Here is a 13892-nt window from a genome sequence, read left to right on the forward strand (position 1 = left end):
AAAATAGATACCTAAAACTTGTTTAAATTTTATTAATTTATTATGAAGATTATAAAATTGTTATTATGAAGAGTAATTAAATATAAAATTTGTAAAATGTAAGAATAAAAAATGCAAAACAGTTTGCTTCTTCAAAAGGTCTCTTCTAGATGGTTATGTGTTAAAAGTAAAAACCATACAGACTTATTCTTTAGATGGAAAAAGCGGTAAAAACTGATCCACTTTGCTGTTATCATTCCAAAAATATTGTTTGTGTATTATGAAGTCTCATATGAGGCAAAATTCATGCATGCTCAAAATTCAGACAGGAACCACCAACAAAAATATGCTGACTTCAAAGTCATGCTGTAATAGCAAAAGTTCCCAGCAACCCATGGTAGAATTCTCATGCTGGAATAGCAAAAATTCCTAGCAACCGATGGTAGAATTCTCTTGCTGGAATAGCAAAAATTCCTAGCAACCGATGGTAGAATTCTCATGCTGGAATAGCACAGGAAACTAGTAACTGATGGTCGTGATTGTTGCTAGTCTAGCAAGATATTCCAGCAACACAAGCTGGTATCTGTAAGCTAGACAAGTGTGCCAATACATACCATGACATGTTAGTAATTTTGCTGGTTCCAGCAAATATATTTGCTAGATCAAGCTTTTTTTTTTTTTTTTTTTTTTTTTTTTTTTTTTTTTTTTTTTTTTTTNTGCTTTTATATTGCATTTTAAGCTTGTTTAGCAAATAAATAGCAAACATTTTAACCTGGATCTAACTTTAATACAAGTTCATTATTGCTAGAATAGATAATGCATTTGAATTTGCTTCATTTAAAAACATTTTTGGGATTATATACATTCAAATTAAATATTGCATTCGCTATAATTTAACCAAAACATATTAACAAGGTTTTCTGGAAACATGGATGTTTAAGAACATAATGATATGGAATTTATTTTTTTTAATTAATTTAGGTTTTCTAACCGAAATAGCCAGCATTTTCTTGTAGTTCTATTTTAGAAATTCTAACAGATTCAAATCAATATAATACATTTATAACTGAGTCATTAAAAATAATCAGCAAAATATATAGCTTGACATTTATAGCCAAATTAATTTCTTAGGCAGTAACAGAACAAAGCCCGCGGTTTTTTACATTATATAGAATATCACGTTAAAAAAATTTAGTCAATATTGCAGAAAAATATATTCCCTTAAGATTCTTTCATTCAAATTTATGTCTGACTTTAATTTGAAGTGATGTTTCTGAGGTACAGATCAAAATTAAATTAACCTATTTTTCATGTGTGACGAGAAAAATAAAAATATAGTCCATCTTTATTACATATTGCAAAAATATTTATTTGCATATAGTGATGCTATGAAAATGAATTGAGCAAATATTTTTTTTTAATTTTACATAATGCCTTTTAATTGTGTAAAATGTGCATTTAATAAAAATTGTAAGTATTTTCAAAATGAACACACATAATTATTTCNTAAATATTTTCAGAATAAACAAACATAATTATTTTATGTAATACTTTTATTTATATAGCCAAATCTTTCAACAAAAAATAAGCAGTCAAAAAATATTTTAAAGCCACATATACGTTATCAAAAGGCAAAATAATTTTAAACACTTTACATGATCATGATGAAATAAATAGTTTCTGACAAAGAACTCTTTTCTTAACTATATTAGCCATTAAAAAAATTATCAAGAAATTTTTCGGCTTGATTTCAGAGGGTAGATAATGGAACATTATTCTTAATAAACTTTTAAATATACTTTCAAACATCAATGGCTGTAAAACAATTGCTTTTATTGATGACCTTTTAATCTGGTTGCAAAGCAAATGTTAGGACAATATTTTTTTACTGGCACAAACCATCCTAGACATTATTGTTAAATGGTCCAAAGAACAAAAACTAGATTTCAATTCGAATAAGTCTAAAATCATGGTTATCAAAAAGAAAAATAAAGACTACTCAAATCTACAACTATACCTTGATTAACCTTCTGGAATTTGTTAGTGAAATTAAATATTTGGGAGTTATTCTTGATGATAATTTGAATTGGAAAAAACATATTTCTTATTTATCAAAAAAAAAATGTGCAAATATTCTTCACAGATTGAATCGGATCTCATGCAATACTTTTGGTTTTAAGTTCAATGTTATGAGTTTAATTTACAAACAGGGAATTGTTCCTTTCATTTGCTACACATCTAGAGTATGAGGTAATGCCCTACTTAAAAAAGTATATATACATAATCTGCATAGAGTTCAGAGAAGAATTCTTCTTAGAATTGTGCGAGAATAAAGGACTATTAGCTACGATGCTTGTTTTGCTTTATTAGGTTTTCCTCCCATTGATACTTATATCTTACAAAACATGGATTATAAAAACAACAGCAACATCTCATTAAGGTCAAATTTCTCATTAACTAATCTTCCACATCCAGGTAATCGATTACCTATTGATACCATTAAAATCTGCAATAGTATTGAAAGTGATTTCCCAGTTGTTTGCTATATAGACGGAAGCAAATTAAATAACAGAGTTGGCCTGGCTTTTGTGATCTTTTGTAATAATACAGAAATTGAGAACCACCTAATTGGAATTCCTGATAACTGCAGGGTTTTCTAAGCTGAGCTTTTGTGTCTTTACCGCTCTATTAAATGGATCTCAAACAACTCATCTCTTTCACCAAAATTCCTAATCTGTTCAGATTCCCTTACATCGGTATTTGCACTTAAATGCATCACTTCTTTTAACAGAATTATTGTTAATTCGCAGATCATTTTAAATGAACTCCAATCGGAGGGTAAATCAGTGTTCTTTTCACATGTCCGAGGCTACTCCGGTGTTCTGAGTAATGAAAGAGCTGACTTTCGACTAATCTTAATTCCATTTGGGATTAAAGTCGCCCAAAATCTTTTTTTAGACTTTCAGCCAGGCATAAAGTTCAAACTGTGTGGAACAAACAATATCAAGCTTCTACAAATGCTTCACTGACTACACTCTTCTTTCCATCTGTTAATCAGACTTAAAAACCAACATTTTTTCTGCAACTTTCTGTGTGATTCGTATGACACAATTTCTCATTGGACACTGCAACTTCAAGGCATAAGATTTGGCTTAAGTTCCAGTGATCTGTGTGATTGCAAAATTGGAGAAACACAAGATTCTTAACATTTTATTGTAAAATGCTCACATAACTTAATAATTGCTTTAAATTCACTCAATATTAACTTTCCTCTCCCTTTCGTACTTTTGTGGGAAACTGAAAAGTACGCACTTTCACATTGCATTTTTTTCAGTGTTGCACGAGGAATCTTTTTGTTCTTGAATTAAAAAAAACTAGTCATTCAAATGATAGAGCTTATGAAAAAAAGGATTTTCAACTCATACGTGGGCTTCTAATAAACCATCTGAATTGTGCAGCTCCTCCAGATCTCTACACATTGAAGGAGATCACGTTTTGAAAATCTTGAGCATTATCTGGGATGACAAGGAAGACACTTTCAGAATTAAAATAAATCCCACTTCCGAAGGCAAGCTGACAAAACGTCAACTTCTTTCTTTTATTGCTAAAATTTGTGATCCTGTTGGTTTCCTGTCACTTACAACAATTCAGTCAAAAATCCTGATGCAAAAGGTTTGGAAAGAAAACCACTTGGTATGATTCGTTGCCAAACCTTATTGAAAAAACATGGTTTCAATTCAAAAATCAGATGGAACATTTAAAAGACATTAAGATTTCCAGATATGTTTCTGATGATCCATTAATAAATTTCTGATGATCCATAATAACTTCAACTAATGGGTTTCTGACTCATCTAAATGTGCATATGCTGCGGTTTTTTTATTTACAGACATTGTGTTCTTGAAAAATAAATGTTGCAATGATTACTTCAAAAACAAGAGTTGCTCCTGTAAAATCAATAACGTTGCCTAGACTGGAACTCATGGCAGCTCTTCTTCTTTCACAACTTTATGTTGCAGTTCTTGAATTTATGCAGGAAGTCATTCAAATCAAGAAAACTATTTTGTTTTCGGATATTCAAATCATTTTAAACTGGTTAAAGGCAGATCCTACTAAATTGAAAACATTTGTTTGTAATAGTATTTCCAAATTTCAAGAATTGGCATCAGAAGCAACTTGACAGAAAGTAAAAAGTCAAGAAAATCCTACTAATTCAGCTTCTAAAGTTATTTCTACATCAAAATTGAGAAATCATCTGTTTTGGACTGGACCACAATGATGGTTAAGACAAGATTACTTTAAGTTCCCATCTCTTGTTTCATAGCAAACTGAACAAGATCTAAAATGTGAAGAACAATAAGTTGTAGTTCTCAACAACATCACAGTTTGTACCAAAAACAATTACTTTTTAACAATCATTGAGAAATTTTCATCATTTACACCTCTAAATTGAATAATCTCTTGGTGCTTGCATTTTATTAACAACTGTAAGTCCACTTAAGTTTTCGGCATACTTTCATCTTGAAGAAATTGAGAGGTCCATAAAGACTTATTAAGATAAGTCAAGAATCAGAACTTTACCAGGAGTTTAATCATTTAAAAAAAAAAAAACTCCTCTCCCTAAGAACAGCAAACTCCATCAGCTAAGTATATTTTTAGATACAGAAAACATTAGTGGACGAGTAAAAAGTTCAAATTTAAATCAAAAGCACCCAATGCATCTTCCAAAAATTCATTATTTCACCAAACTGATAGTATGTATGATGATAAATGATAGATGTATTATCATATATTCAATTACATAGTGGACCTCAGCTGAAATTGTTTATCACCCAACAAAAGTTTTGGATTCCTTCTGGAAGAGATGTGCTTAGAAGAGACCTTGAAAAATGTCTGATTTGTTTCGTCTCAAGACCCAATCTGGTAATCAAGTTATTGATGACCTGGCTACAAGTAGATTCAACACTGGTAGACCATCCCTAAACATTAAACTGGACTTTGGAGGACCATTTACTACTAAACCTAATGTACCAAGAAGTAGAATCACGATAAAGTCCTATATTGCACTCTTTGAATGCTTTGCTACTAAGGCAGTGCACCTTGAAGTGGTTTCTAATCTTTCAACAGATGCATTAATTTTGGCGGACTATATAGGAGGCTGGAACTAAATCTGAAAAGCATCATCTCTTCAAGATAAGCAAAATAAGCAGTGAAAGGAAAATTCAAAAGCATAATAACTCAATCTTGTCCTCTTTCGCTTGATTGCTGAGCATAGTTTAGGCTGGGGAAGATGTTCAGTTTAGAAAACCTTTCGTCGGTAGATGGCACTTTTTAAAAACACTAGTATGATAAAACGCTAAAAATAAAATTATATACACAATTGTAGGGTGCATCTTTTTTAAATGAGCAATTTAGGCTCCTTCATTTGCCAAAATTGTGAGAACAGGCGTAAAAATAAAAGCAGTCTGGGTTAAATAACGACAAATACAGTATGAAAAACAATAAGGATAATAAAAACACATACAGAATAAAATATTTACAGTTAAAGAAGTTAGATACATATTTACAACGAATATGGGCTGATACTCGAAGAACAAAGGGATGATGAAGAGCAGGCACAACTCTTGAATCCCTGCATCACTCCCTCGCCTCCCTCCCGAAGGGCTTCTCAGGTGCAGAGTGGTGCAGTTCATCTTGAGTAATTGTTTTCCGGACAACATATCAAAAACTTAACTATCAAAAAAAAAAGGGCTTTTAAAAATCAAAAATAAGCACCTTTAAGCATTTTTTAAAAACACTGCCATGGCACAGCGTTTAAAATACAATTATGTACACAATTCATGCGATACAGGAACTTTAGAAATTGTTATGACACCGGAATTATCAACATATTCAACACACTTGCCAACTATTTCATTTGGATCAAGAATTATGAAGTTGTCTGAGATTTTCACAATATACATGTTACCTATATTTTTGTTAGGTTTTGTTACGACTTCATATTTTTGAATACAAACTACAACTTTTGTAATATTGAGGTGCAAAGCAATAAAGATTATTTTACCAAAACCTGATTGAGTATATATGAAGGAATCACTCCTTCTCAAATGCTTGTCAGACTTTGTCGAGAACAACATATTTTCGATTGTCATACGCTTAAAATATTGAATATTAGCATTTTCAGTTAAACCATTTAGGAGAAAAAAACCAGTGGGGAAATTTGTTGAACATATATCTTTAACTTGTGTATGCGGTGCTCCATATAAATTAAAATTTCCTATCTTAATAAATTTCTGAGAATGCTTTGATTTTAAGTTAATTTTCGAGATATAATTTGAAACATGAACTGGATATTTATTTAAGTTAGATATTAATTCTTGATTCAGTAAAAATCTTCTGATGGTTTGTGTTTTTACACCACGAGTGCCCATGATATATGATTGTAGAGTGGCATTATACCCTTCATAGACAAACATTGAATGGCACCAAAGTGGTCCCCAATTGGCAATACTCGTGGTATAATGAAGTAATAAATGCATATTCGATGTCATAAAATCTTCGCCATACAATAATTGTGTTTCAGTAACAAATTTCAACAATAAACAATCAACAGTTTTTAAATCATCAACAGTTATAACATTTTGCATTAAAATTTCAACAGCACCCACCAACAAACTAACATGATCCAAATATGCTTGCTTTTGAATATCTTTTATGCATGGGAAACATATAAAGAGAAGGAAGTTTTTCCATTCGGAAGCTTTATACAAGGCTCTTTCACTTATGCCTCTTGGAATTCTCCCAACATTATGCGGAAAAATAAACTTACTCATGCGGTCATTTATCAAACCACACATTGTAGGAGAACCAAGATAAAAATTGCAAGACTTATTCCGAGTGTCAAACCATGAAGACACAAGATGTTTGGTCACTCCTAAAAAAATCCCATGCATATAATCTGGTACAAAACCATTAACAATGTTGAAAGAAGGTATGGGAAGCAATACACTGGGTCCTTTCACTCCCTGTATACTTTTCCCCTTGTGCATTGCTTCAAACATTAATTTAATGGTTTCCTGCTCCCTTCGGTCCTCATAAAGTAAATGATCCTTATAACTATACTTTACAACACTATTTACAAGGACTCCAGGGTGTTTGCACCAGGTACAACCATAATAGCCATTAAATTGGGTCGAATTTTGGATGCATGGTCGTGCTACTGAATCAGCACAACAACATGCAGCAAATACCTTTATTGTATGCTTTGAGTTAGGCCCAAAAGAAATTCCATTCTCCCCAAGTTTAACAGCCTCTTCTACAAAAGGCTTCAAATACAGATCCATTTTAGGCTCTTTTTTCCCAAACCATATGCCTGCTAATAGAACATTTTGGTAACGAAGCGTAGGAGGAATTTCATTGATTACCACCAAAATTGGCCATAATGATCCTTTCGCACTGTTAAATACAGCAAGACCATCGACTGAGAAATTATACGTTAGAAACAGAGATTCATTCTCATTTCGTAATTTTTTATACAACTTTCCATGGTTTATGTCAGAAACCTGATTATGCACGTTCATACTCTTATTGAAATCTTGAATATACGGTATACTAAGTGTGCCAGAATTGATCAAATTCTTTATTTGAGCTTCAAGTGAGACACTCAGAAAACAGGATGACTTTTGTACATCACTCGTCTGAACTTTATTACCACAATTAGAACAAACTGTGATTTTCTTGTCAATATGAGATATGTAAGTGTGACATTTCTCACAAAAGAAATGAGTTTTAACAATATCTTCTTGGCTACAACTAAACATTTTCCACAAACGATACAAACTTGGACTGATGAATTCTTGCCCTATGATGATGTTCACCATTTCAATCAGACTGAGAATCGCAGTGTCTGATACCTGGTATCGCAAAGAAAAAGCCATTATCAGAGTTAAAATATCTTTTTTAGATATAGAAATTTTGAGCTGATGTTTTTCATAGAAATCTTCTTGCTGAATACCATCATCTTCCTCAACACAGTTCTGAAAATAGACAAAATATTTTAACCCATATTTATTTACAAACAATCAAACTTTAGAAAGGTTTATTGGTTGTACCTAAAATTAAACCTGTTTTTCAGCTATATTTTAATATAGCTTTGGTTTCAGTTCTTTGTGTTCCATCTATGCTTGTTATTTTGTATTTGTTGTTCATTTAACTTATTAAGACATTTTGTTAACTTGAGAGATTCCGCAGGCATTTGAAAGGTATTAAAATTTATGTATAATTTTAAAAAGTTTAAATTTCTTTCTTTTGATTTTTTAATCAATTGCCAGCAGAGCCTATGGCTAATCACTCACAATTAAGATTAATAAATCAAACCTAGTAGGCAAAAATCACAAGCTTAGTAACAGGAAACTATTGTAAATTAAATTGAAAAGTAAAGATGTTTCATTTAAAAAAATAATTGTAAGCAAAGGTTTTTATAAAATTCAGAAAATTATAATATTCTGGAATGTTTATTTCAGATAAAAATTAAGCTAAAGGTGTGAGATGACACCAAACACATTAGTTGCCAGTTAAGATAATTGGTCGCTATCTGCCCACAGGTGTACTTAATCTATCGTGTGCTCTTTTTTTAAGTATAAAATTTGTTGCTTCTGAACCGTATATTGCATCAATATGGCCAAAGCAAAATATATGGATACAATAGTGTGAGGAGCACTCAAAAATTTTTGTACGAAAATACAACAAATAAATAAAAAAGAACATAATAAGTAAAAATAAAACGTAAAAACAGAAAATAAAGAAAAAACAGAATATAACATGAAATATAAAGCGAGAAGTGATAAAAAAAGAACTTACTGCGACAAGAAACAATTTAAAAATAATTTCGTATCAAGATTGCAAAAGCGTAAATTGAGAGTAACTAAAGAAATAATGCTTTAACCCTTTATCTACGGCATTATATTATGAACTACTGAAATTTTTTTCATAAATATATTTTTTTTTAGCTACCATATTGATAACTAAAGAATATACAAGAAAGAAAATCTCCCCGGTGCGAAATTTATTTCGTTTGAACTAATTTATTAAGGTGGTACTTATAAGTACCGTCAGTAGATAAAGGGTTAAGTGCATTCTCGCTATTTTACTGAAATGCGTTTGACCTGTTGGTTACCAAGGAAGGGTCCGAAAATGGAAGTGTGCAAGGTAATATATACTAGATAATTTGAAGAAGATAAATATTTTTTTAAGAAAAAATATATGAAACAGAAAAGAGAAAGAAGCATAAATTTCCCGATCTACACAGTTTTTTTTTTTTTAATATATACACATAATTATAACAACTGATTTGCCCAATATGGATTTGCAAATGCAAAAATTACATAAATTGACAAAGGAGCTTATTGTTTCTTTTTTTTTCTTTGTGTTTTTTTGTTTTTATTTATTTTGCTATATATATATATTGTGGCATCAGCCAGATTAACTGTAACTGTGTGTTAACTGTTTAGTTTTAGTTTCAGTTTGTATTTATGTTTAGTTTCAGTTTGTGTTTGTGTATCTCGTTAAGTTGTTATTAAATGTGTTTGCGAGATGCTAGATCCTGCTCATTTATTTAATATGTACTGAAATAATACATAACAACACATATATACATATATAAACAATATTTGCACTAATTCACATTGCACTTTGTTCAACTAATATTTGCACTTCAACCTGACACCCTTGGTAAGGGGTGTCAGGTTGATTTACTACTTAATTTATGTACTACTTACGAAAACGTTTGCTTCATCTTGCTCAAAAGCATCATTATCAATATCCAAATTGTCTTCAGCATCTTGTTGTATAGCATCATCATTAATAACCATCAAAATATCTTTTTCATCAGAACATCCAGCCATGGAAATATCTTTATTCTCTTGGTTCTACAAATAGATACAAAAGAATTTTTTCTTAAACTGAAACAAGTCAGACAGCAGAAATTTTTAATTCCAGAAAACAAGTGCTCAAAAATACAATCAAAAGATTTCTTCTCCTAATTTTTAAAAAAAAAGAAATGCAAAGATTAAAAATTTTAATAAACTTTAGCGTTTCCATTACAAAAAAAAAAAAATTGAAATTGTTATTGAAAATTTCTAAATTTGATACTGATAAATTTGATGTGAAAGGATAGAAAACTTATTTGATTATTTATTTATAATAAAACTTTGAATTTTTGTTAATCCTATTAATTTTTTACAAATTAGTATTAAATAGTTTAATTAAAGAATAAAACTTACTTTAAAGCTGATATCGGCATCGCTCGAGTCACTATTAGTTGATTCACCGTAGTTGGAAGATGCTGTTGCTTTAACTTGTTCGTTTGAAGTAGTCTGAAAATATTTCCTAGCTTTACGACATTTCGTGCTTCGAGGAATTTTTCGATCTGCTGGAACACAGTTCGGCTCTAAATATCGCTTATAATATCGATTATAAGACATACTTTATGAGTTATATTTTATTTCAGCTAACACATAAAGACGCGATAATAACATTAAGAATTTTTGGAAAACAACTCGAGTATCGCTTTTTTTAGGTTTAACGTAGGTGGTGATGATGACGGGCTCTTTTGGAGCTCTTGGCTGTTTCTCACTTATAGCTTGCTTATCAATTATGGTAGTGAGAAGTGAATGGTTGGATCTATTTAACAGTATATGGATAGCCTTTTAAGAATTGAAATTTAAGGCTTAAAATTCATGATCATCTGAGGTGTCAGTGGCATGCATAAACTCAGGTGTGCCTCCTGCAGGATTTATAAATGCGCCTTATCTTTGAACTTACAGATTTTTTTTAAAATCATAATGTGAAACAAGAACACAGTGAAGAGACACTAGGGCATTTATAATCATTCATTTTATTTTACATTATATATTTAATTTAAACAATTTCAATGTTAATTAACAAGGAGTTAGTATTATTGAGATCGGAAGTTGGATTTTAGGTTGGTAGGTATTTTATTTACATCGTACTAGAGCTGCACAATAGGTTATTGACTACGGTTTGGGAAACATCCCTGAGGATGATCCGAAGACATGCCATCGCAAATTCGATCCTCTGCAGAAAAGATGTATCCTCTGCTTTGGTAGCCCAATGACCTGCGAGCGAAGTAGAGCGCCTTACGGTAGAATAGCAGCTTAACGAGGATCGATACCGTGCACCCTTTGTCCCTATACAAGTTGATCAAAGTTGTCACCTAACCTCTTATTTTCCGCAGTCAGCTGTGTTTCATTGAGAGCCGTGTCTTTACTATCAATCCACTGCGGAACTAGCGGATTTTAGAAAATTACACTTTTACCTACTTACCGCTTTGAAATGAAATTTATCTTCGACATATGAGAAAAGAGCTACTATCTTACAATAATTGTATCAAAGTTTCATTAAGGGTTGTTTTCAGTTGAAAAGAGAATAAAATATTATTATAAAATTATTTTTATCATAATTCATAGGATGCACAACTTTTTTAGACTATAGAACTGCGCAACGAAGTATTTAGTCATTTAAAAGTAAACATTAGTGTTTCAGACAAAAGTCTTTGTATCAGTTGTAGAATTCAGAAATTCTACAAGTTTTCGTTAACCTTTTAACGTTTTAAATCTCTTTTATTTTTGATAAACTTTAATACTTTTTCTTTCTTGTAAGAAATCAGTTTTTTTTAGATATTTAATTTAATTTGGGCAATTAACTTTTTCATAGTTAAATATATTTTATGTTTCTTTAATTAATAGTGAACAAGTTTCAGTTCATTTTTAAACATTTGTTCAGTTAATTTCTTTTTAAGCAGACAGGTGGCAGCATCAGTTCTACTGGATTGTAAAGATCCAAGTTTTTAATGTTACTTTCAGTTTAAGTTTTTTTTCTTCTGCTGATTTGATATGTTTTTGTAATTAAATTTTTGAGCTTGGTTAAATTGTTAAATGATTAAGTTATTTCACAACATATGCAAGTTATTTTTATTTTGTAATTATTTTTCGATTATTGTTAAAACAATAATATTATTTTTGAAAAATTATTTCTTTTTGTGAGTTTTGAGGTGTTGGCAATGGTGGCGTTTTGGAAAGTATATAAAAAGGAGTGTGCGCGGTGCTCTCTCTCTCTCGCTCGCTAGATCTCCTCGTTGATAGACGTCGTGCTCCACGGAATTTTGGCTGAAGGAAGAAAGCCACGTGGAATCCCATAGAAACGCGTGCCATGTGGGCACAGAAGCTTATGTAAAGAATAAGTTGTGTAAAAGGAAGATGAAACGACGAGCAAGATCTTGTTTGTTTTAACATCCAGATGAAGTGCCATCAAGTCCGTGCCAGAGGGCACGTGGTATGATTTCGTTTATTTTCTAATTGCCATAGTAATAGTTTCAATGCAGCTACTGGACGGTTATTTTCCATTTTACATCTAGTGAACTTTAAGTTTTACAAATTGTAAACCTTGCCAACCACCTTGCTTTTTAAAACCTAAAATTATATTCTTTATGCCTAATTTACCATGCTATTATCTACAATAAATACCTTTTTTTTTATCTTAATGATTGGAGTCACTTCTTAATGAAGTGATGGTTTTTCTTTTTCTATTTTGTTTAACATGTTATAGGTAATAAAAGGGGGGGGGTAGTTTTCTTTTCAGCAAATGTGTACTCTAAAGCTGAGGGTAAGTAAAGTTTTTTTTTTTTTTTTATAAATAAAACTAATTCTTTTGGCTTGAACCTTTTGGCAAATTTAATATTTCCTTTTTTGAGTAATGGTAATTTTTGTTTACACTATACGATCACTAAGATTGTTCATACTAATATTTATTTTGGCCTCAACTCTAATTGTACCAAAAATTTAATACTCACGGTGCAAAAATGGTGCCGTGACTTTTCTTTTTTTTAAAATTTACTTTCAGCATTTATTGTACACATGTATTTTTATTAAGAAGTGACTCAATTTGTGAGGGGTGACCAGGTTATGCCAGTTTGATTTTATTGAATTTGTATTATTGTACTATATTATTGTTTTAAATCATGAATACTGATGAGAATACTGATCCGTCTGGCCTTCCAAACGTAATTGCCAATATTATTCCAGTGGCTCGGACGGCTTCATCTCTTATGTCATTGCCAATTTTTAGGGGTGGGAACAGTGGTATGAAAATCAAAGAATTTTTGGCACGTTTGGAAGATTATGCAGTTCAGTTCAACTGGTCAGAAAGTGACAAATTATTTGCCCTACGAGATAGGTTATTTGATGAGGCAAGAGACCTCAGTGTGGAAATTTGGGAATCTGTTAAAACATATAAAGATTTAGCCCTTTTGAAAGCTTTTGGTGAGAAAATCTCTCCCTATCAAGCATTATTTGACTTTATGTCATTTAAACATGACATTAATACTCCTGTGGACAGATTTATTGCCCAATCAATTGAAAAAGTCAAAAAATTGGACTTAGGATGTGACCCTGCTATTGTAAAAATCCAACAGGAAAAAATGCTAATCAATATGCTAAAAACAAATCTGCATCCCCAAATTCTAAGAGGGGTCCTCTCAAAAAATCCCCTAACCTTAGAAGCTGTAAAATCAGCTGCCAAAATTGAAGAACAAGCCTTTTTGGCTGTTAAGAATGTGCAAAACCCATTTACAGCCCCTTTAAATGAGGTATACAGGGCTGAGGCCGTTCCGGCTCCTGCGGATGAGCTTGTTTCAATTTGTACAAAGCTTGCTGATCAGGTTGAGCAGCTAACTGCTAAAGTCAGCAAATCAGAATCAGAGACAAACAGATGCTATAGCTCTAGGAGAAACATAAAATGCTTCCGCTGCGGAAGAATGGGACACATCAGAAAATTTTGTCATGTTAAAATGAATGATCTTCAACAAGGTGCTTTAAACGAGTAGAGGGGGGGGGGGC

At 31.4% G+C, this 13892-nt stretch overlaps 1 protein-coding gene across 1 annotated transcript; it reads right to left on the minus strand.

The window, feature by feature from the left end:
* Nucleotides 1–5302: 5302 nt before the first annotated feature.
* LOC122269679 (uncharacterized) lies at nt 5303–10568 on the minus strand. The gene is made up of 3 exons (XM_043043860.2): nt 10260–10568; nt 9756–9905; nt 5303–8015 (listed from the first exon to the last, which is right to left on the minus strand). Exons 1-3 carry the CDS (start codon nt 10458–10460, stop codon nt 5805–5807), a joined length of 2562 nt encoding a protein of 853 aa, XP_042899794.2. The 5' UTR covers nt 10461–10568; the 3' UTR covers nt 5303–5804.
* Between the last annotated feature and the right edge of the window lie 3324 nt (nt 10569–13892).

The sequence above is a fragment of the Parasteatoda tepidariorum genome, chromosome 1 (assembly GCF_043381705.1).
Source record: "Parasteatoda tepidariorum isolate YZ-2023 chromosome 1, CAS_Ptep_4.0, whole genome shotgun sequence".
Classification (NCBI taxonomy): Eukaryota; Metazoa; Arthropoda; class Arachnida; order Araneae; family Theridiidae; genus Parasteatoda; species Parasteatoda tepidariorum.